This window comes from Xenopus tropicalis, chromosome 8 (genome assembly GCF_000004195.4).
Source record: "Xenopus tropicalis strain Nigerian chromosome 8, UCB_Xtro_10.0, whole genome shotgun sequence".
In the NCBI taxonomy this organism is placed as follows: Eukaryota; Metazoa; Chordata; class Amphibia; order Anura; family Pipidae; genus Xenopus; species Xenopus tropicalis.
The window spans coordinates 126,951,393-126,969,799 of NC_030684.2; the positions used below are offsets into that span (position 1 = coordinate 126,951,393).

The 18,407-nt window shown below is 42.5% G+C and overlaps 1 protein-coding gene across 1 annotated transcript; it reads right to left on the reverse strand.

The window, feature by feature from the left end:
* Positions 1-604: 604 nt before the first annotated feature.
* Positions 605-12,739, reverse strand: LOC100490139 (cathepsin K-like). Its single transcript, XM_018096545.2, has 7 exons — positions 12,515-12,739; positions 11,613-11,735; positions 10,798-10,953; positions 6,262-6,480; positions 5,236-5,401; positions 2,359-2,464; positions 605-1,147 (listed from the first exon to the last, which is right to left on the reverse strand). Exons 1-7 carry the CDS (start codon positions 12,638-12,640, stop codon positions 1,048-1,050), a joined length of 996 nt encoding a protein of 331 aa, XP_017952034.1. The 5' UTR covers positions 12,641-12,739; the 3' UTR covers positions 605-1,047.
* Positions 12,740-18,407: the final 5,668 nt, after the last annotated feature.

Sequence of the window (18,407 nt, forward strand, 5' to 3'; positions counted from 1 at the left end):
TCCCAATTTCCCTTTCCCCATTTTTTTGCACCACCAACTATTCCTTCCCTAATATCTGCCCATATAGTTGTTTGTGTAGCCTAGAGGACTCCTTTTCTAATTCTCTATCCAATAAAGGTTAATACAATAATTCTGGAGGTTGGAGGCAACAGAGTCTTAATACTTAATATTTCAGTTGTTGATAACTCTTTACCATGGCTAGATGGTGCATTGGCAGATGCATTTTCACATCCACTCTTGGTGTAAATGGCTAAATTAAACAGCATCTGTCCCTATGTGAGCAGATATGTTGGATAACCTTAAGGTCCCCATACACGAGCCGATAGTAGCTGCCGATATGGGTCCCTTGGACTGATTCGGCAGCTAATCGGCCCGTGTATGGGCACTTCCGACGGGCCTGCCCGACTGATATCTGGCCTGAAATCGGGCAGATCTTTATCGGGCAGGTTAGAAAATCTAGTCGGATCGGGGACCGCATCAGCTCGTGGATGCGGTCCCCAGACCGACTTTGCCTATACCCGTCATGATAATTTGATCGTTTAGCCCGAGGGCCAAACGATCGAATTACCCTGGATTCTCCCGATATTGCCCACCCGTAGGTGGGGGATACCGGGATAAGATCAGTTCGCTTGGCAACTTCGCCAAACGAGCGGATCTGCCAGTGTATGGGGACCTTTAGGGTAAACACCAAAACCTCAAAGGTTATCTGACCTATCAGTCTGCAGTTTTGAGTGACCATCCTGCGAGCCAGATTACAGATGGGCTGTCCTAACTAGATCAGCTAGGCAGGTGGATTAGTCATTGGAAGAATAGGAAGTAAGAGGAGCCTCGTATCCTTATTGCTGTGGATGTGGGTTAAATATTAATTAGTGATAAGACAAAAACAAAACATTTCTCAGGGAATTTTCAGAAGCTTCCTCAAAAATATTCAATCAACAAGTACATAATGCTTAGATGCTGCCCAGGTAGAGAGATTAAAAAGACCGGTCTTGGTGCTCACGTCAATATATTGGAGAAAGTCCTCCTCATGGGGCTGCCAGACAGCAATCACATAACAGGGTAACTGGCCAAATTTGCAATGCCACAAGCATTTCCCTTCTCTCGGGCCATTAGAATGTAGCCTTTATTGCCCCAGTCTTCTCCCCAACTGAAAAGACAAAGCCATTGGGTTATGTTATAATGTCATAGCAACATAAATGAGAGGCACAGTAATAAAGGCGGAAAATATAAATATATTGTAGGTGTTTCTCACTTGACGGCCTTGAAAAAGCCCAGAGACAATAAGCATGAGTGTGTCGGCTGTCTATGATGTGACATGGTTGGTGGACCTTATTGTGGCTGAACGACATGTTTATAAGGGGGATAGTGAACTCCAATAACTGAAGTACCTGGATCTTACATAGACATTAACTACAATACCTGGAGAGACGCACTTGTACAACACATGGGGAACCCCAATGATCTACTGTACATGATTGGGTGTTAGTAGGGGCACAAAAGTGCTCATTTAAAGAAGCACTTAAATCTGGTATATGGCAGCAGCTAACACCAGGGATAGTTAATCCCCTGTATAAGGGCACAGAAAAAAATGTAGGCTGAGAGCCATGGAGCCAACATGCTGTGAGCCCTTGGCCTTGGGCTTTCCTCCTTGTGTGAGACAATGGCAGTAATTAGGGAAAGAGTTATTGGAAGGGTTTATTATATAGAGCTCATTAGGTCTTATTAAACAAACTGTTCATTCCATGGAGAAAATAAAGAAGGTAGCATTGTTAATGTAAAACCATTACCCTTAGCCCTTTATAAGGGTTATATTGAACATATTTATATTGGTTCAGGGACCTACAGTGTGAATTCTACTCCTGCTGTGATGCCAGGACTTCACTCTCCCTTTTTGTTACTAATAAACTGCAATACTTGTAGGGGGAAATGTTGAGATGCATTTCTCTATGTTACATGACCACTGCTGCTAGGATAACCTCTAAGGAATCACCTGAACCAATAGTTCCAGTAGGTATTGTAATGTGGGCCTATGTCCGGGACCCCTGGCTAGCAGCCTAGATTTGTAACCAGAAAGCAAATGTCTTTGTTGCAGCAGCAAAAAGAATTCCGTTAAGGCCAGCTGTTGCAACCAAACTCAGCTTCCATCTATTCATATGCTTTCCCTTTCACCCGAAAGAAAAAAGATAGTAGGCAATTTTAAATTTCCTGCTATCATTTTTCTTTCAGGTTTTATAGCTCTTTTAAGTGTAAAAATAAAAGTTGATTTTAATTAAAACTGCTTGTAGGTGCGCCAGTAAATTGTGTCCTTTCCTAACAGTAAGCATTTAAGAAAGTAATGAGTTAAGAGTAATGAATTACCTGTTCTTAATAATCCAATATTTTCCCTTCTTTTGCTTGCCATACCCCACAGCCAGAACAGCATGGTTAATAGAATCCCCATCACAACTCTTGTCATAGTAAATACCTATAAATGGCATAAGAGACCTGTGTGTTACAAGGCAATGACTGGATAAAATCAATTGAACGCATAATGTAGCTTGCACAGGAAAAAGATCAGTTACTGAGTATATGAACAGGCAGATTTAAAAAGGCAGGCATTTATAGGGCAAATGTTCCCCAACAGCATTGAGAATCCATTGCACAGAGCTGGTTTATTCTGCTGATATATAACAGCTATATGAAATACAAAGACTTGCCTCTAAAAGTCTGCAATGGCTCCTTTTGGGTTCTGGAATTTAGCTTTGGCTTCTAGAGCATGGAAGCTAGAGACACAGGTTTCAGAGGGTCACTATTTACATCAAGGCTTGGAAGTGTGCTACTTGGAGGCTGATCATATATGTACCCAGGGGATGTGTACATGTTTATCAAATACAGAACACTCAGTAGGAAATACTGAATGTATTTTGCAGTGTAAATTGATTAAAGTGAAAGAGCTACGGTGATATTGGAATTAGCATATATTAAAGGGAATCTTCACTTTTTTTGCAAATTTTAAATTGCATATACTTTGTTAAGCAAAAGGCAAAACAGTTTGTGTGTGGAGATCCCCCTGTAATAACCCAAACCTGGTTTATCTGAGAACAAATAGAAGGCCTTGTGTTAGAAGCCATAAGTTCATAGCTTTATGATTGAGGCTATAGTTATATATATATATAATTATATATAATACTGTATATATATAAACTATAGCCTCAATAATAAAGCTATAAACTTATATATCAGGAGGGCCGATAGAGAAATATAAGACTCGAACAGACGGGCCGCTCCACACAGGACTTACGAAAAAAAATTTATTCTGAAATTATAACAAGGACTGGACTCCCAGCCTTTCTCAAAGTTACAAATTGACAGAGGAACAAACCTGAGGGCCTGACATGTAGTCCGGAAAGGTAAGAGAGTATTCCAGGAAAGGGTAGTGGCAAGTCAACAAAACTCAAGGTAGCGACTTAGAGGCCACGAAGAAACAATACTGGAACATCCCCCTTTTTTTTGTTTCTTAAGTTGTCAGCTGCGGAGCAAAGGAGCAGTGCATGCCATGACAGAAGCAAACGTAAAATGAGCGCAGAGCCGCCGCATAAGGGGCAACTGCAGCTCCTTCACCTGTCACATCGGGTGCCCTTATAAGTGACCGGAATCGGAGCCCAATAACCACCTCATAAGTGGAAATTGCAGCTTTTCATTAGTCACTGGGGGTCCACAAAAGGTATATGCCATTGTTCATAAACCAAGGCTGTAAGGCGCAGATGTAAGGTGGGAAGCTTGATGCTTAAAGGAGAGGTTCAAATGTAACAGGCATAGGAGCACAAAACCCACCACATAGGGGGTAATTGTGACTCTTCTACATGTCACTAGAGGTCCAAATGGATGTATTATTGCCCATAGACCATGGCTATCGGTCAATACTATAGAACGGAGTTTAGGGCCCATGACAGAAACTGTGGGGGAGGCAGTTATGTGGATATTAGGCGGCATGCACCGCTCCTTTGCTCCGCAGCTGACAACTTAAGAAACAAAAAAAGGGGGATGTCCCAGTATTGGTTCTTCGTGACCTCTAAGTCGGTACCTTGAGTTTTGTTGGCTTGCCACTACCCTTTCCTGGAATACTCTCTTACCTTTCCGGACTACATGTCAGGCCCTCAGCACAGGAGTTGCCCCTAGTTCTCCCACAGCCCACAATGACTATTTTATCACGGAGGCTAAAATGTTCTGCACCCGTGTACTCCATGGGTTCCTATAATTGGGGTCTTTCCTTGGAACATTGAGGCACTACTTACTCTTTCCCCCATTTTTTCCATGAGCGGTTTTTACTCTGGATGGGCGAACTGGTACGTGACGTGTATTCCTGTGTGAGCTGACCCTTATCTTAGTTTTCTTTTATTTCCTTTCTTGCCATTCTCACTGCTGTTGAATCTTTGTTGTCTATTCTTTTTACTTTCTTTTTAACTTTTTATTTCACATAACCGCAGCCTGCCTGGTCTTATGTTACTATGCTTGTTCTGTCGTAGCAACACCTCTACACTTAAACGATCACTTCCAATTCACCTTGCTAACACCCCTTTGCAGCTATCTTGGTTACGTTGATATAATTTCCGATATCGCTTCGGGTCATGTGTGTGACTCAGATGAGTACAGTGTCGATCGAATCCACAGTATATGCTTCTAACAACCAGTCATTAATGGTTATATTATTTACACACACGTAGTTACACGTAGGCTATGTGTTGTGATGTATTCTTTGTTCCAATTCTTTAACCGCTTAAGTGATTTTCGTTTGCGCACACTCATTTATAGGTCTGTACACTTTAGTTATAAGATATGATTGCATTATGTATTTATTTTTTATTTTTTTACTGTTTATTTATTTTTTGTTGTTTTGCACACACTTGTCCGTTTGTTTACACGTCACTTTTACGTCATGGTTTTGTTTCCCGCCACTTGCTGTATTTAGGTTTGTTCCTCTGTCAATTTGTAACTTTGAGAAAGGCTGTGAGTCCAGCCGAAACGTCAGTCCTTGTTATAATTTCAGAATAAATTTTTTTTTCTTCATAAGTCCTGTGTGGAGCGGCCCGTCTGTTCGAGTCTTTATACATATTAGTGTGGACTGCACCCAGGCAACAGGTTTTTTGCTTTATCGTGAGTTCCTTTCCTTTGAATACAGTGGTCTATATATATATGTTTATATTAAAAAGGGGTATTACTGCCTTGAATAAGACAAAGTGACAGCTTTGCACATACCTTTTTTGTATAAGAAAAACGTATCAAGGCCGGCATCAATGCCCACAGAGATTGGCCCGACCAGGCCCACGGCTTTCTTCAGTGCTGTTTCGCTGCCCTTCTTGACTTCTTTGAAGCCTTTAATCTCGGCTGCTCTTCCAGACACGTTGTATTTACATTTCTGATCCTGTAGAAGGTGGAATATCGCTTTAGTGGAGGAATCCCAGGCCTTATAGAATGTCATTTTGATGCCTGTTTAATATTTCTAGTAACTTCATCTTTTAATACAAGGTTTACATCACTCATTGCCTAGTTCCTAACTTGAAATAGATGTAGGATTTTGCAGTTTTCTGTGCATATCTTTCATTCTTCCTACACAGCAAAATATACCCTAATGCAACAGAAACGATTAGTGCGCATTGGCTGTGCACACAACAGACCTACTGTGAAATACTATGCAAGTCTGGTTTCAGGGTGGAAAGGGGGTGTCGTATACAGTATAAAATACTGAAAAGTTCTTTCCATGACCAAGAGATCTGAATATTGGCAGTATGGGTTAGTAGTTTAGATCAAAGAACTAGATGCTAAACTGGATATTTCATCACAGGAATCTGGAAAAAATTAACAGCGACTTCTTGCTTTCGAGTGTAGATATTGAGAAAGTAAAGCAAACAATAAGAACACTGCAGTTTTGGAACGGTATGGAAACTATGTGGCTTATTCTACATATTGCAAGCTATATGGCAAATAATTCCTAGGTAAAGATACAGGGTAACCAGTTATCAGGTTCTCTTTGGCATCTATTCTTCCAAAGCTCCAACTGAGCAAAAAAGCCCAGCAATGTCATAAAATCACAATTTTTGCAACAGATCCACTAACCTTTAGCAGCCAATTAGCAGATAGTATATATTGGGTCACCTGTACATTAGCCCTGTAGAGGAATTTCTGTGTACAAACCAGATTATATCACAATACTTATCAATAAAACACCAGTTTACTATATCGCTAACATGCGCTATGTGCTTAAGTTTTCTGCTTTGGTCTTACCATTCCAACATATGGATAAGCTTCCTCTGAGTCTATCCCCTTGTTTTTCTTAACATATTTAAAAGCGGTGGTCATGTAGCCTCCTCCACATCCAAAATTGTCTTTGACACAATCAACTAGGTTTTGAGGGCTGATTCCCACCAGTTTTCCTGTTTTCTTCATCAACTGTCCTTCTAAAGCCCCAACTGTGCTGAAAGCCCAGCAGGAGCCGCACTCACCCTAGGAAGAAAAAGATTTGGGTAATTAGTCTTTATTACCTAAAGGAGACTACAATATGTAAAACAACAGGAGGAAGATTAGAAAACTTTAAGGTGAAGAGTGATAAATATAAAGAGTAGAAGAGGGAGCCACATAACCATATAAATGAATGGGCCCAAGGGCATTGGCATTGCTTATACAGCAGAAGTTTTGATTCTCATGGAAACTTTCATTGGAAAAGGAAACAAAGCCACTAGCAGTAAGTAAGAAAACCCTACACTATGTACCGTGCCGAGTCCTGAGCGATTGGCAACAAATAGCTCAGACACAGTGGGGCTCATTTACAAAACCACAATTGAGTATTTCTGAAAAAAATTTTTTATTTTTTCTAACTTATAGAACATTTCATAACGTCCACGATAATTTTGTTAAAACTCCGAATTTTTTCCATATAGTGATTTTAACCACAAAAAAATCGGACTTTAGAGAATGGGCCCCAATGTTTATTACGGTTATTGAGTGTGAAAACCATTATTTAGGAGCTCTGGTCAAACAACTAGGGGAGTGTTTGAACTAATTAAGCCTATTAGTGTCTCAAATCTTGTAATGTATTTAAAAGAATCCATTTAACCAACGGGATACATAAAGGTGTAACTAAGCAATCTAACCATGTTCCCATGCCCGTTACTATGGAACTCCACTGAAAGAAACAGGGAAACAGGGCGGCTGTTAGACACCAACTAAGGTACTGACGTGAAAGGATACTTCTACCAATGGCAGAACTGCAGCTACAGGCTATATTATGGTACAATTTGTACATAAACAATGAAAGAAATCAAAGCTTGTTGTAACTCATGCTTAGTTGTTGGCCAGCTGGTAGAAGCACCCATATGCCAGCATTAGTGCGCTTATTTTTCAATCAGAGGTCACCCCTATAGATTAGAGGAACAGAGCTTCCATTTGAAGCAGCGTAGGTGGTTTTTCACGGTGAGGGCAGTGAGGCTGTGGAATGCCCTTCCTAGTGATGTGGTAATGGCAGACTCTGTTAATGCCTTTAAGAGGGGCCTGGATGAGTTTTTGAACAAGCAGAATATCCAAGGCTATTGTGATACTAATATCTACAGTTAGTATTACTGGTTGTATATATATAGTTTATGTATGTGAGTGTATAGATTGGTTAGTATAGGTTGTGTGCTGGGTTTACTCGGATGGGTTGAACTTGATGGACAATGGTCTTTTTTCAACCCTATGTAACTATGTAACTATGTAACTATGAATGCTTGCTTATTTATTAATAAGGAAAACTTGTTAGGGCTAAAAATTCAAACTCAAACGTTAATCATTCACCCCCTAGCTCTAGAAGCTGCATGAAAGAATATACAGGCATTATTTGTGCAAGGGAACTACCGCAGCATTGTTTCAGTGGAACATAAAGTTGGAAAACCAAAAACGGAGAATTCCCCCAAAATGGAGTTATGGTTTGTAAGTGTGCAAAACTACCCTTTACTTATTTACTTACTTACTTTCCCTTTACCTATACAATGAAAGTCAGAACTAATCGTTTGAGAGACAGCTTTTATCCAAAAGCAATAAAGGCCTTGAACATGGAACCAGTAGAATGATATTTCTATTATTATGCCACTGCTTTGAGTTGTTTGCTTGCTTCTTTTAAAATCTCGTTGTTGTCACTATGTGACAATGACAATAAAGATATATTCTTTTCTATTTTATTCTTATTTCACATCCCAAAAATCAGTGTATTCTTAAATAATCACATAAACCAAGAGAACTGAAAAAAAATGTTTTGCCTCTTTTGGAGCTTTTTGGAGAATTGCTGGGTATTTATGTTCCACCTATATAGGATATTATGCTGGGTCTGATTATAAGGAAGTTTTTATGGCAGAAATATTAGACTAATTTATATTCCAATGACCACATTACAGTGTTTACTATATTACAGCATATGTTCACATTAATTCACAGATGTAATGATCTTTATAATATATATACAGTAGTTTTCAAGTGGGGGTCACTGACCCCAATAGCCAAACAGCTATTGCTCTGTGAGGCTACAATTTTGTTACTTTTTATTACTTATCTTTCTATTCAGTCCCTCTCCTATTCATATTCCAGTCTCTCATGCAAACCACTGCCTGGTTGCTAAGGTAGACAAGGCCCTAGCAACCAGATAGCTGCTGAAATTCCAAACAAGTATACTGATTATTGCAAATATGTTTTCATATCACTTGGAACCCAGCGCCCAACCCTTTGCGCTAAAGATGGTTTCTGCTGTCTGTCTTTCTGTATGTGTTTGTGTACACTGATTTGTAGGGGTGGGATAAATAAACAATATTTACACACATTTGCAATCTGTTGATCAGATGCAGCTCCATTTTGAGGGATTTTCCCTTTTTCTTTTATTTTCCCTCCCTTTTACATGTTACATGACATTGGAACCAGCAGTGCATGTTTTCCTTTACTTTACTGCAGCACTTGAGGACACAAGGCATCTCTGTCTTCCATATGTCACGCAGTGAATACAGGGGCCCTACTGGTGTTCCCTTATGTGTTTATTTGAATGACGTGCAAGTTAGTGCATACATACCCCCCGTCTTCCCCTCATGAACCCAGTGTTGCCAAGCAGGGCCGCCATCAGAAATCACGGGGCCCATCACAAGAAAATTTTCTGGGCCCCCCTCCACCCACGTCCTGCCCCCCAATGGCCCCTCCCATCAGTAAAAAGGACACACAGACATTGGTAGCCAGGGCCCCCTAAAACATTAGTAGCCAGCATCTCCCCAGCATCCTCCAGTTAACCCCCTCCCTTGTCCTCCAGCTCCTCCCCCTCAGCATCCTCCAGCTCTCCCCCAGCATGCTTCCCACTATCCTCCGGCTCCCCCCCCCTGCTCCCACCAGCATCCTCCAGCTCCCCCCCCAGTGACTTCCTGCGGTTCCCCCCTCTTGATATGTGCCCCAGCTCCCCCCCAACATCTGCACAGCTCCCCCAGCATCCTCCAGCCCCCCCACCAGCGACTTCCTTCAGCTCCCTCCCCTCTAACAACTGCCTCCAGCCCCCCCCCAAGCAACTTCCTCGAGCTCCCCCCCAACAGCGGCTTCCTCCAGCCCCCCCCCAACAGCTACTTCGTCCAGCTCCCCCCCCAACAGCGGCTTCCTCCAGCCCCCCCCCCAGCAACTTCCTCGAGCCCCCCAACAGCTACTTCCTCCAGCTACCCCCCAACAGCGGCTTCCTCCAGCCCCCCCCAACAACTTCCTCGAGCTCCCCCCCAACAGCGGCTTCCTCCAGCCCCCCCCCAACAACTTCCTCGAGCTCCCCCCCAACAGCTACTTACTCCAGCCCCCCCCCCCCACACCCAGTGACTCTCTCCAGCTCCCTCCCAGCGGCTTCCTCCAGCTCCCCCACAGCAACTACGTCCAGCCTCCTCCCACATCCAGCGACTCCCTCCAGCTCCCATGCTACTTCCTCCAGCCCCCCCCCCCACACTCAGTGACTCTCTCCAGCTCCCTCCCAGCGGCTTCCTCCAGCTCCCCCACAGCGACTTCGTCCAGCCCCCCCACACCCAGCGACTCCCTCCAGCTCCCATGCGACTTCCTCCAGCCCCCCCCCACACTCAGCGACTCTCTCCAGCTCCCTCCCAGCGGCTTCCTCCAGCTCCCCCACAGCGACTTCGTCCAGCCCCCACACCCACCGACTCCCTCCAGCTCCCATGCAGCTTCCTCCAGCTCACCTTCCTCTACCGTGTCCGGCTCCCCGCTGATCTGCACCTTTCATATGGTTGCGCCCCATGCGTTCGGACGCACGGGGCGTAACCAATCAACCAATCAATTTCCCACTGGCCACCAATGACAGGGCCCGGAGTTCTTTAAAGGGGGCCCGAGCTAAAAAAACTGTATCACGGCCGGGCCCCCTTTAAAGCGAGGATATCGTCCGGGCCCGGCACAACAGTACCCCATGTGCCCCCCTGATGGCGGCCCTGTTGCCAAGCAATAGGGCCAGAGACCTAAGGCAATTCTGCTATCTGCAGGGAATTTTTTGCAGATTGCACCCATATTCTTACTTTCAGCTTGTAAATCAGTACTGATGTACACTTTGGGGCAGATTTATCGAACTGTCAGATTAGCGTTTATCACATAAAAACTCATTTTCTATTCATTAATAGAAGTGTATTTATCAAATGGTGAACTCTAACTTTCACCCATTGATAAATACGCTTCCCATAGAAATGAATAGAAAGTGGATACTTGTGTTAAACTCAAATCTCACATTTTGCTAAATCTGCCCCCTTGATGTTTAGTTTCTAATTACCGAAGGCAAATTACCTGGTCTCTGATTGGGGTGACATAACCTTTTTTTCTGTAATCGATAGAATTAGGTATACGCTGAGATGCCTCGTCCTCATCTGATGTGAGGTTTGTGGGCCCCATTCCTGTATGGACCTTCAAGCCCGTCATCATCCTCACAACCTCCTCACTGGTCTGCAAGAGACAATGTGGCAATGTGTGACTTGCAAAGAAGGAACATGTGAAGGTCATTTACAACAACGACAGATTTATAAATCGGTATAATTATTTTTTAGAATTTATTAAAAAATGTCTATTGACATATGAAGTCTGTGACTGTTGTTTAAATAAAACTGTTCTATAGCAATTGGGCCATTTACAAATGCTACGCCAATATGGCCCCATAGCAAAGACAGACCCATAGCATCTCACCTTTAGTAGAATCATGACATAGCACTGTAGGACACTGTAGGACTGTGCACATGTTGCTTCCCATGGCAATAAAACCTACCGGTTACCAGGGGACCTTGCCAAAGGTTATTCCACTGCTATAAAAATAATCCCTGGGAAGTTGAATATAAGACGTTGCTTTTACTTTTTTAATTGGTATCTGATATCCAAGCCATAAAGCCATAAATGGAACGCTGTTTGTCAAGTCACATGAGAGCAAACCAATAACCATAGCGGCAGGAAAGTTGCTCTGCATCACAAGACACAACATTCTGAGACACAGATAAAACCTTGTAATGGGAGTGGCCCTTAAATCAGTGGTTTCACTTACCAACTGGGCAGTATAGTTACGAAAAGCTTAGTAAGGTCCTAGGTTTCATTAAGAGTTTGTATGTATATCTCACCATATCTCCGAATTTATTCATGCCCAGTTCATAGGTGTGCAGCCCCTGAGTGAACTCTAGATTATGGGACCTGATTATATTGAGATTTTTCTCCCAGATGAGGCGTCTCATAAGTTCATGTATCTGAAAAAAGATAAAGTACATAAATCATCACGGGGGCAAATATAAAAACTGCCCCTGCCAGTACCTAACATACCCTTAAAAGTAGGCAGAAAGGGGAATATTCGCCAGTGGGAGAACAGTTCACACTAAAAATCTTTTACAGGAGAACAGAGCTTTTTACATTCCCTCAGGTGAACAGTGGCAAGATCTTGGATAAATATGCCCCTTACACTATGGATTGGTTGCCTAGTGGGCCTGTTGTGTTGACCGCTGACTTGTCGTTCTAGCCCTGTGTAACTTACAAATTGCAAGTTGATGGAGTGAACAAGAGAGCTTCATCTGTATGGAGCATTTATGTTATTTACTGGGGAGGATTCTATACAGGTAGACGTTCTGTGCTTCCCCTTTTGCTTGCCATATGGTTTGGGGTTTGACACAGGAAACCAAACAAGAGAAGCGGGTGAAAGCTAATTCAATAAAAAATAACAGTATGAGTAGAATTCCATCTATAGACATGAAATGTGGGCGTAGATAGTGGGCACAGCTGGTATCATGGCCGTAACAACACCAGTGGTGACCAATGTTTCTCAGATCTTTGACTGCCTCCCAGCTATCCCCTCCTGACTGTCATTCTACCAAGCCTGGCCCTACTCACCCTAATGAAATCACTACTGTTTGCATGGCCATTAACCCTGCTGACTCAGCACACTGGCTGGGGGGGGGGGGAGCATCTCTCTCTGCTTCCCAACCACTGTAAATAGCAGCACAGATAGTAAGTATGGCACATTTTGTATTTGTACCTTATTATCATAGTGTTTGTGGTAAGTCGTCTTCCAAATCTCCCATTCAGAATCCAGCGTGCCATTATAATACAGATCCGCTCTTACTAAAGGGAGTGCCAAGAGCAGAAGGGAGAAAGGCAGCATCGTACTGAAATGATAGGGGGAAATACTGTATCATAAATCTCAATAATCAAAGATAAATCGATCGATCGATAGATAGACTGATAGATAGACTATGGATAGACAGATAGATTATGGATATATAGATAGATAGACAGACAGCAGATTTGCACTGTATGCCTCTGTAAAGGGGAAGCAAAGTAAATAAATGTATTTTGAGCACTTTTGCAACTGACATTCTTTAGTTTCTTTGTTTTTTATGATATTAGCAGTGTTGCATTTCTTTTGAACAGCAGAACTGCTTTGCTATGCTAGCCAGTCGGCCACCAGTGAAGTGTCTCATGTAGGGTGGCAAGATCACTGTGTAGGGAAGCATCTAATTCTTCCTGTATCGGGCACTTAACCCTCTAGTGGCCAGTAGAGCAGTAAAACAAACTGAATAAACGGCAAATTTAAATGTCAGAGCACTTTAAACAAGTTTATATTAATTTTAGATTATTTTTAACTTAAACTGTACTTCCCCTTTAAGGAACATAAACATGAGATCTGTAAGGTTAGTGCTTACTCAGCAGTTAAAGTAATAGATGCCACAGTACCTGGGTGATTTCATGTTCCAGTCGGTATCAGCCATTCCCTTTAATACAGACAGCAACCCTTACACGCCCGTGTCCCGCTCCCCTGTGCCGCACTACTTTATGTATCTCGTGGGTTTTTCTACTGAAGGAAGTCTTTCCGGAGAAAGGGGAAATCTAGGTGTTTTCAGCAGCTGCCAAGCTGACAGTTAATGGTAGAATAACTATCCTGCACACTGCCTGCAGTTCTTGCATTTCCCTTTGCTGAGTTCCCCAATTATAGTTGGACTTCTTTTTTTAAACCATAAATGTTATTTTGATCCATGTTGGTTAGGTAACCTATGTGCGTGGCAACAACTTGGGCCAAGATTTGGCTGCCTGTCCATCCTCTGCCCCTCCCTCTGCTTAATGCCCTTCTCCTGCTAATCATTCTGCTTTGCCTCCCCACTGCCTGTTTGCCCCCCCACCCACTGCTGGCTCCTTTGCCAACTATTCAACCCCCCTTTGTTGTTCTTTCTCCAGTTGGGCCCTATTGCACAATGGAACGGCTTTTCGACTGATTTTAGCCCTTCTCACCCAACCTCGCTGGATCCTCCATAACTTTACCAAAAAGATGCTTATCTTTATATTATGTGCTATGGAGACATAAAAACTCTAACCTTTCTCTCAGCTCCCATTGGTCCAGTTAGTTTCTGCAAACAGATTAAACCTGAAGCTGCCACCTTAGGCATTTATTATTCATTTGATTTATTTAGTTTTTATCAATATCGGAAGGCAGAACCTTGCCGAATACCACTACATTGAATTCAACTTTATTATGCCCTAAGTTTGGTAATGAGCAAGCTGTACTACCACAGTGCAAGGATACACAGTCCCATACACTGAATATCTCACACTAATATTATTCTGTTACATTTCAGATATAAGTTACAGCAACAGAAATGTCATTGAAGTTGTTAAACATTTTAGTGGCTTCTCTATTCTCCTTTACCTGAAAGAAACAATTTTTCTTTGCATAAAAAATAACACTTTTGATCAGGCTAAAATAGTATATTATGAAGAAGCACCCTCAATAGGACACAGTTTTACTAATCCCTGCAACGGTTACTGATACAGCTAGCGTCTCCTGGATCCTGTCTCATTAAGCCATAGAACTGAACAGAGAAGCAGCAGGAGACACTTTCTGCATTAAAGGAGAAGGAAAGTCAAAATCTATTAAGCACACTAAAAACGCTATATTTCTAGCTTGCCTAATGAAAGATTTACAGAGATACACTGCTACATTCTACATACTTGTTTCAGTGAACGGCGCCGCCATCTTTAACATGGGATGCCCCCCCACCCCACCCCCCGCAGCCTACGTTCACTGTGCCTCTCTCTCCTCAGCAACTGTCTGGAGCTCTCCCCCCTACCAGCACAGCTGCTCGTGTCCCCCTTGCCTCACCCCCCTACCGGCACCGCCGCTCATGTCCCCCTTGCCTCTCCCCCCTACTGGCACCGCCGCTTGTCCCCCTTGCCTCTCCCCCCTACTGGCACCGCCGCTTGTCCCCCTTGCCTCTCCCCCCTACTGGCACCGCCGCTTGTCCCCCTTGCCTCTCCCCCCTACCAGCACCGCCGCTTGTCCCCCTTGCCTCTCCCCCCTACCAGCACCGCCGCTTGTCCCCCTTGCCTCTCCCCCCTACCAGCACCGCCGCTTGTCCCCCTTGCCTCTCCCCCCTACCAGCACCGCCGCTTGTCCCCCTTGCCTCTCCCCCCTACCAGCACCGCCGCTTGTCCCCCTTGCCTCTCCCCCCTACCAGCACCGCCGCTTGTCCCCCTTGCCTCTCCCCCCTACTGGCACCGCCGCTCGTGTCCCCCTTGCCTTTCCCCACTACCAGCACCGCCGCTCGTGTCCCCCTTGCCTCTCCCCCCTACCAGCATCGCCGCTTGTCCCCCTTGCCTCTCCCCCCTACCAGCACCGCCGCTTGTCCCCCTTGCCTCTCCCCCCTACCAGCACCTGTGTCTCATGCTGCCGCTACAGACGCTAGGGGGAGCCTCCTGTTTCTGCGCATGCGCCGCCTAGAGTTCTAAGTCCCTGAGTCTGGGGATGAGTGATGCATTATGGGAATCTTCTCTACCCAGCTCAGCGTTTTTCCTTACTGTTTGGCTTCTGATCCTCTGAACGGGAGAAATTAGGGGAGACTTAAGGGCACTATTAAGACAACTGAAGGTATGCCTGCATTTTAAGATTAACTCTTTACTAGCCTTTCCTTCTCCTTTAAGGGCAACTGTCACCACATATCAAGAAAGAAATAATGCTCTGTAGTTAATGTTTGTAGGCCTCATTTACTATTGGTTTATAAACATTAGTGGAGCAGGAGTAGGTAGGAGGGTTGAGACAGAGGACAGATAGGAGAGCTCAGAGTGGGGCAAGCTGGAGGGATGTACTACAGGAGGTCACTAGGAGCAAAAACCAATCATAGTACATGTGGCAGATACAAAGTATTTAACATGGCCGTAAGCAGGAGAGGAGGCTCTATATGTGCGGGGCTTCAGATCTACTATGTTGATAACATGGCAGCTACTGGAGCGACATATTAATGGAATGGAAATAATATAATAGCATTGGCATTGCTTAGTTCCCATTACTACACTGATAGGCTATAAAAGCAGAACTGAACCCAACAAACCAGTGAATAAAGAAGAGACGAGAGCATTCAAGCGTGCAACCCACTCATATGGTTTATTGTACCTACGCTGATTTTGTTAATAAGCCTCCATATCCTTAATGAAACAACTAACAGTATTATAAATAAGTTATGTATCAGCTGCAACACCTAAACTAAAAGAGGGGCAAAAGAATAAGTATAAAGGGTCATTTGCAAAAGTATAAATTTGGACACAATTTGCCATGTTTTTTTGCCAAAACACAGTATTTTTTTCTCTGCAATTCCAGCCATACACTTGCTGATAGAACGACCCAAATTGAATTTCCATACATTTGCTGCCTAGAGCTCGGGTATTATTATTTTATTATTAAAGGGATGGTTCACCTCTCAGTTAACTTTTAGTATGTTATAGAACGGCCAATTCTAAACAACTTTTCTATAGGTTTTCTTTATTTTTTCTTATAGGTTTTTGATATAGGTCACTAACCCCAACAGCCACAAAACTATTGCTCCGTGATGCCGCAGTTCTACTGTTATTGTTACTTTTTATGTCTTATTTTTCTATTCAGGTCCTCTCCTATTCATATACCAGGCTCTTATTCAAAATACACCCTGGTTGCTAAGGTAACTTGAACCTTAGCAACCAGATAACAGCTAAACAGGAGAGTTGCTGAACAAAAAGTTAAATAATTCAAAAAAATACAAACGAAAAAAAAATGAATACAGATTTAAATGCAAACACAATTGAGGTTTTTGGGTTCAAATTCTTTTGGCTTTTTTATTTTTTGTTTTGCTCGACGTCACTTCCACCGAGACCTGAACCCCCTACCCCTCTCCCCGCCAGCTCTGTCGCCAGGTTTCTTATGGAAATCCATGGCGGAGAATAAGGTTATATTTTGTTTTGTCTTTTTAATTAAAAATAGAATATATAGGCACCCGGGGGCCACCCCCCCCCAAAACCCGGTGTCCTAGGCATAGGCCTTAATATAAATACGGCCCTGCCAGTGAGACTATTCCATACTCTTTCTCTGAAAATGATTGGTTTAAACCTGAAATTTCATTATTTTTTTATTTAACTTAATTCATTTTATTTTTTGTTTTTATGAAATTAAATTATTTTGTTATATTATATTTTATTGATTCGTTTTTTAATTAATTATTAACATTTAAATTGATATTTGTTTGCACTGTTCAGTTTAGCACTGTCGCACCTTTCCAATTAGCTCTTTGAGATGAGAATTTGCACCAATGTAAAAAGTAACAACACCTACAAATAGGGTCCTGACTGAGGTGTCCGGGGCCATCGGAGGTGCTACCCCAAGGGCCCCCACCCCAGCTGCGCATCCCCTTCCTTACACTTTTTCCCCATTACACATGTAAAATTCCACCTTTTATAAATTGTGATATTGATACGGTTAAGTTATAAATAATAATGTCCTTCTAAGATGGTCTGGGTAAAAACAAAACTAAAACACCGCAAAGGAGAAAAATATACATAATAATGATGCCTACAATGGCTGAGACCTCTTAATATGGAGGTATTGCCCTTTAAATGAAAACTCATTTGAACTGCAGCTCAATATAGTATATTAAAACTATAGGATGGTTTGTTAAGGTTTATGGTGGCATATACAGGTATGGGATTCATTATCCGGAAACCCGTTATCCAGAAAGTTCCAAATTACAGAAAGGTCATCTCCCATAGACTCCATTATAAGCAAATAATTCTAATTTTTGAAAAATAATTTCCTTTTTCTCTGTAATAATAAAACAGTACCTATTGGGTTTATTTCATGTTTAAATGATTCCCTTTTCTCTGTTATAATAAAACAGTACCTGTACTTGATCCCAACTAAGATATAATTACCCCTTATTGGGGGCAGAACAGCCCTATTGGGTTTATTTAATGGTTAAATGATTCCCTTTTCTCTGTAATAATAAAACAGTACCTGTACTTGATCCCAACTAAGATATAATTACCCCTTATTGGGGGCAGAACAGCCCTATTGGGTTTATTTAATGGTTAAATGATTCCCTTTTCTCTGTAATAATAAAACAGTACCTGTACTTGATCCCAACTAAGATATAATTACCCCTTATTGGGGGCAGAACAGCCCTATTGGGTTTATTTAATGGTTAAATGATTCCCTTTTCTCTGTAATAATAAAACAGTACCTGTACTTGATCCCAACTAAGATATAATTACCCCATTACAGTCCTATTGGGTTTAATTGATTTGTTAGTAGACTTAAGGTATAGAGATCCAAATTACAGAAAGATCCCTTATCTGGAAAACCCAAGATCCTGAGCATTCTGGATAATAGGACCCAAATCTGTATATACAATAGGGGCTGTTATATTTCCCACTTATGAATCTAATGCTGCACTATATTACTTTTTAATGACAGTAATTAATGAAGCAGATCATTGCATATACGTCATGTGTATGTATGGGAATTGTATTTGAAAGAGGGAGCACTGATCTGATGTATCTGCCATTTAAAACTTATTAGCGCTTACGGTTCTGTATGGGTTTATATATATGTTTGGTAAGGAGCAGCACTCTCTGTA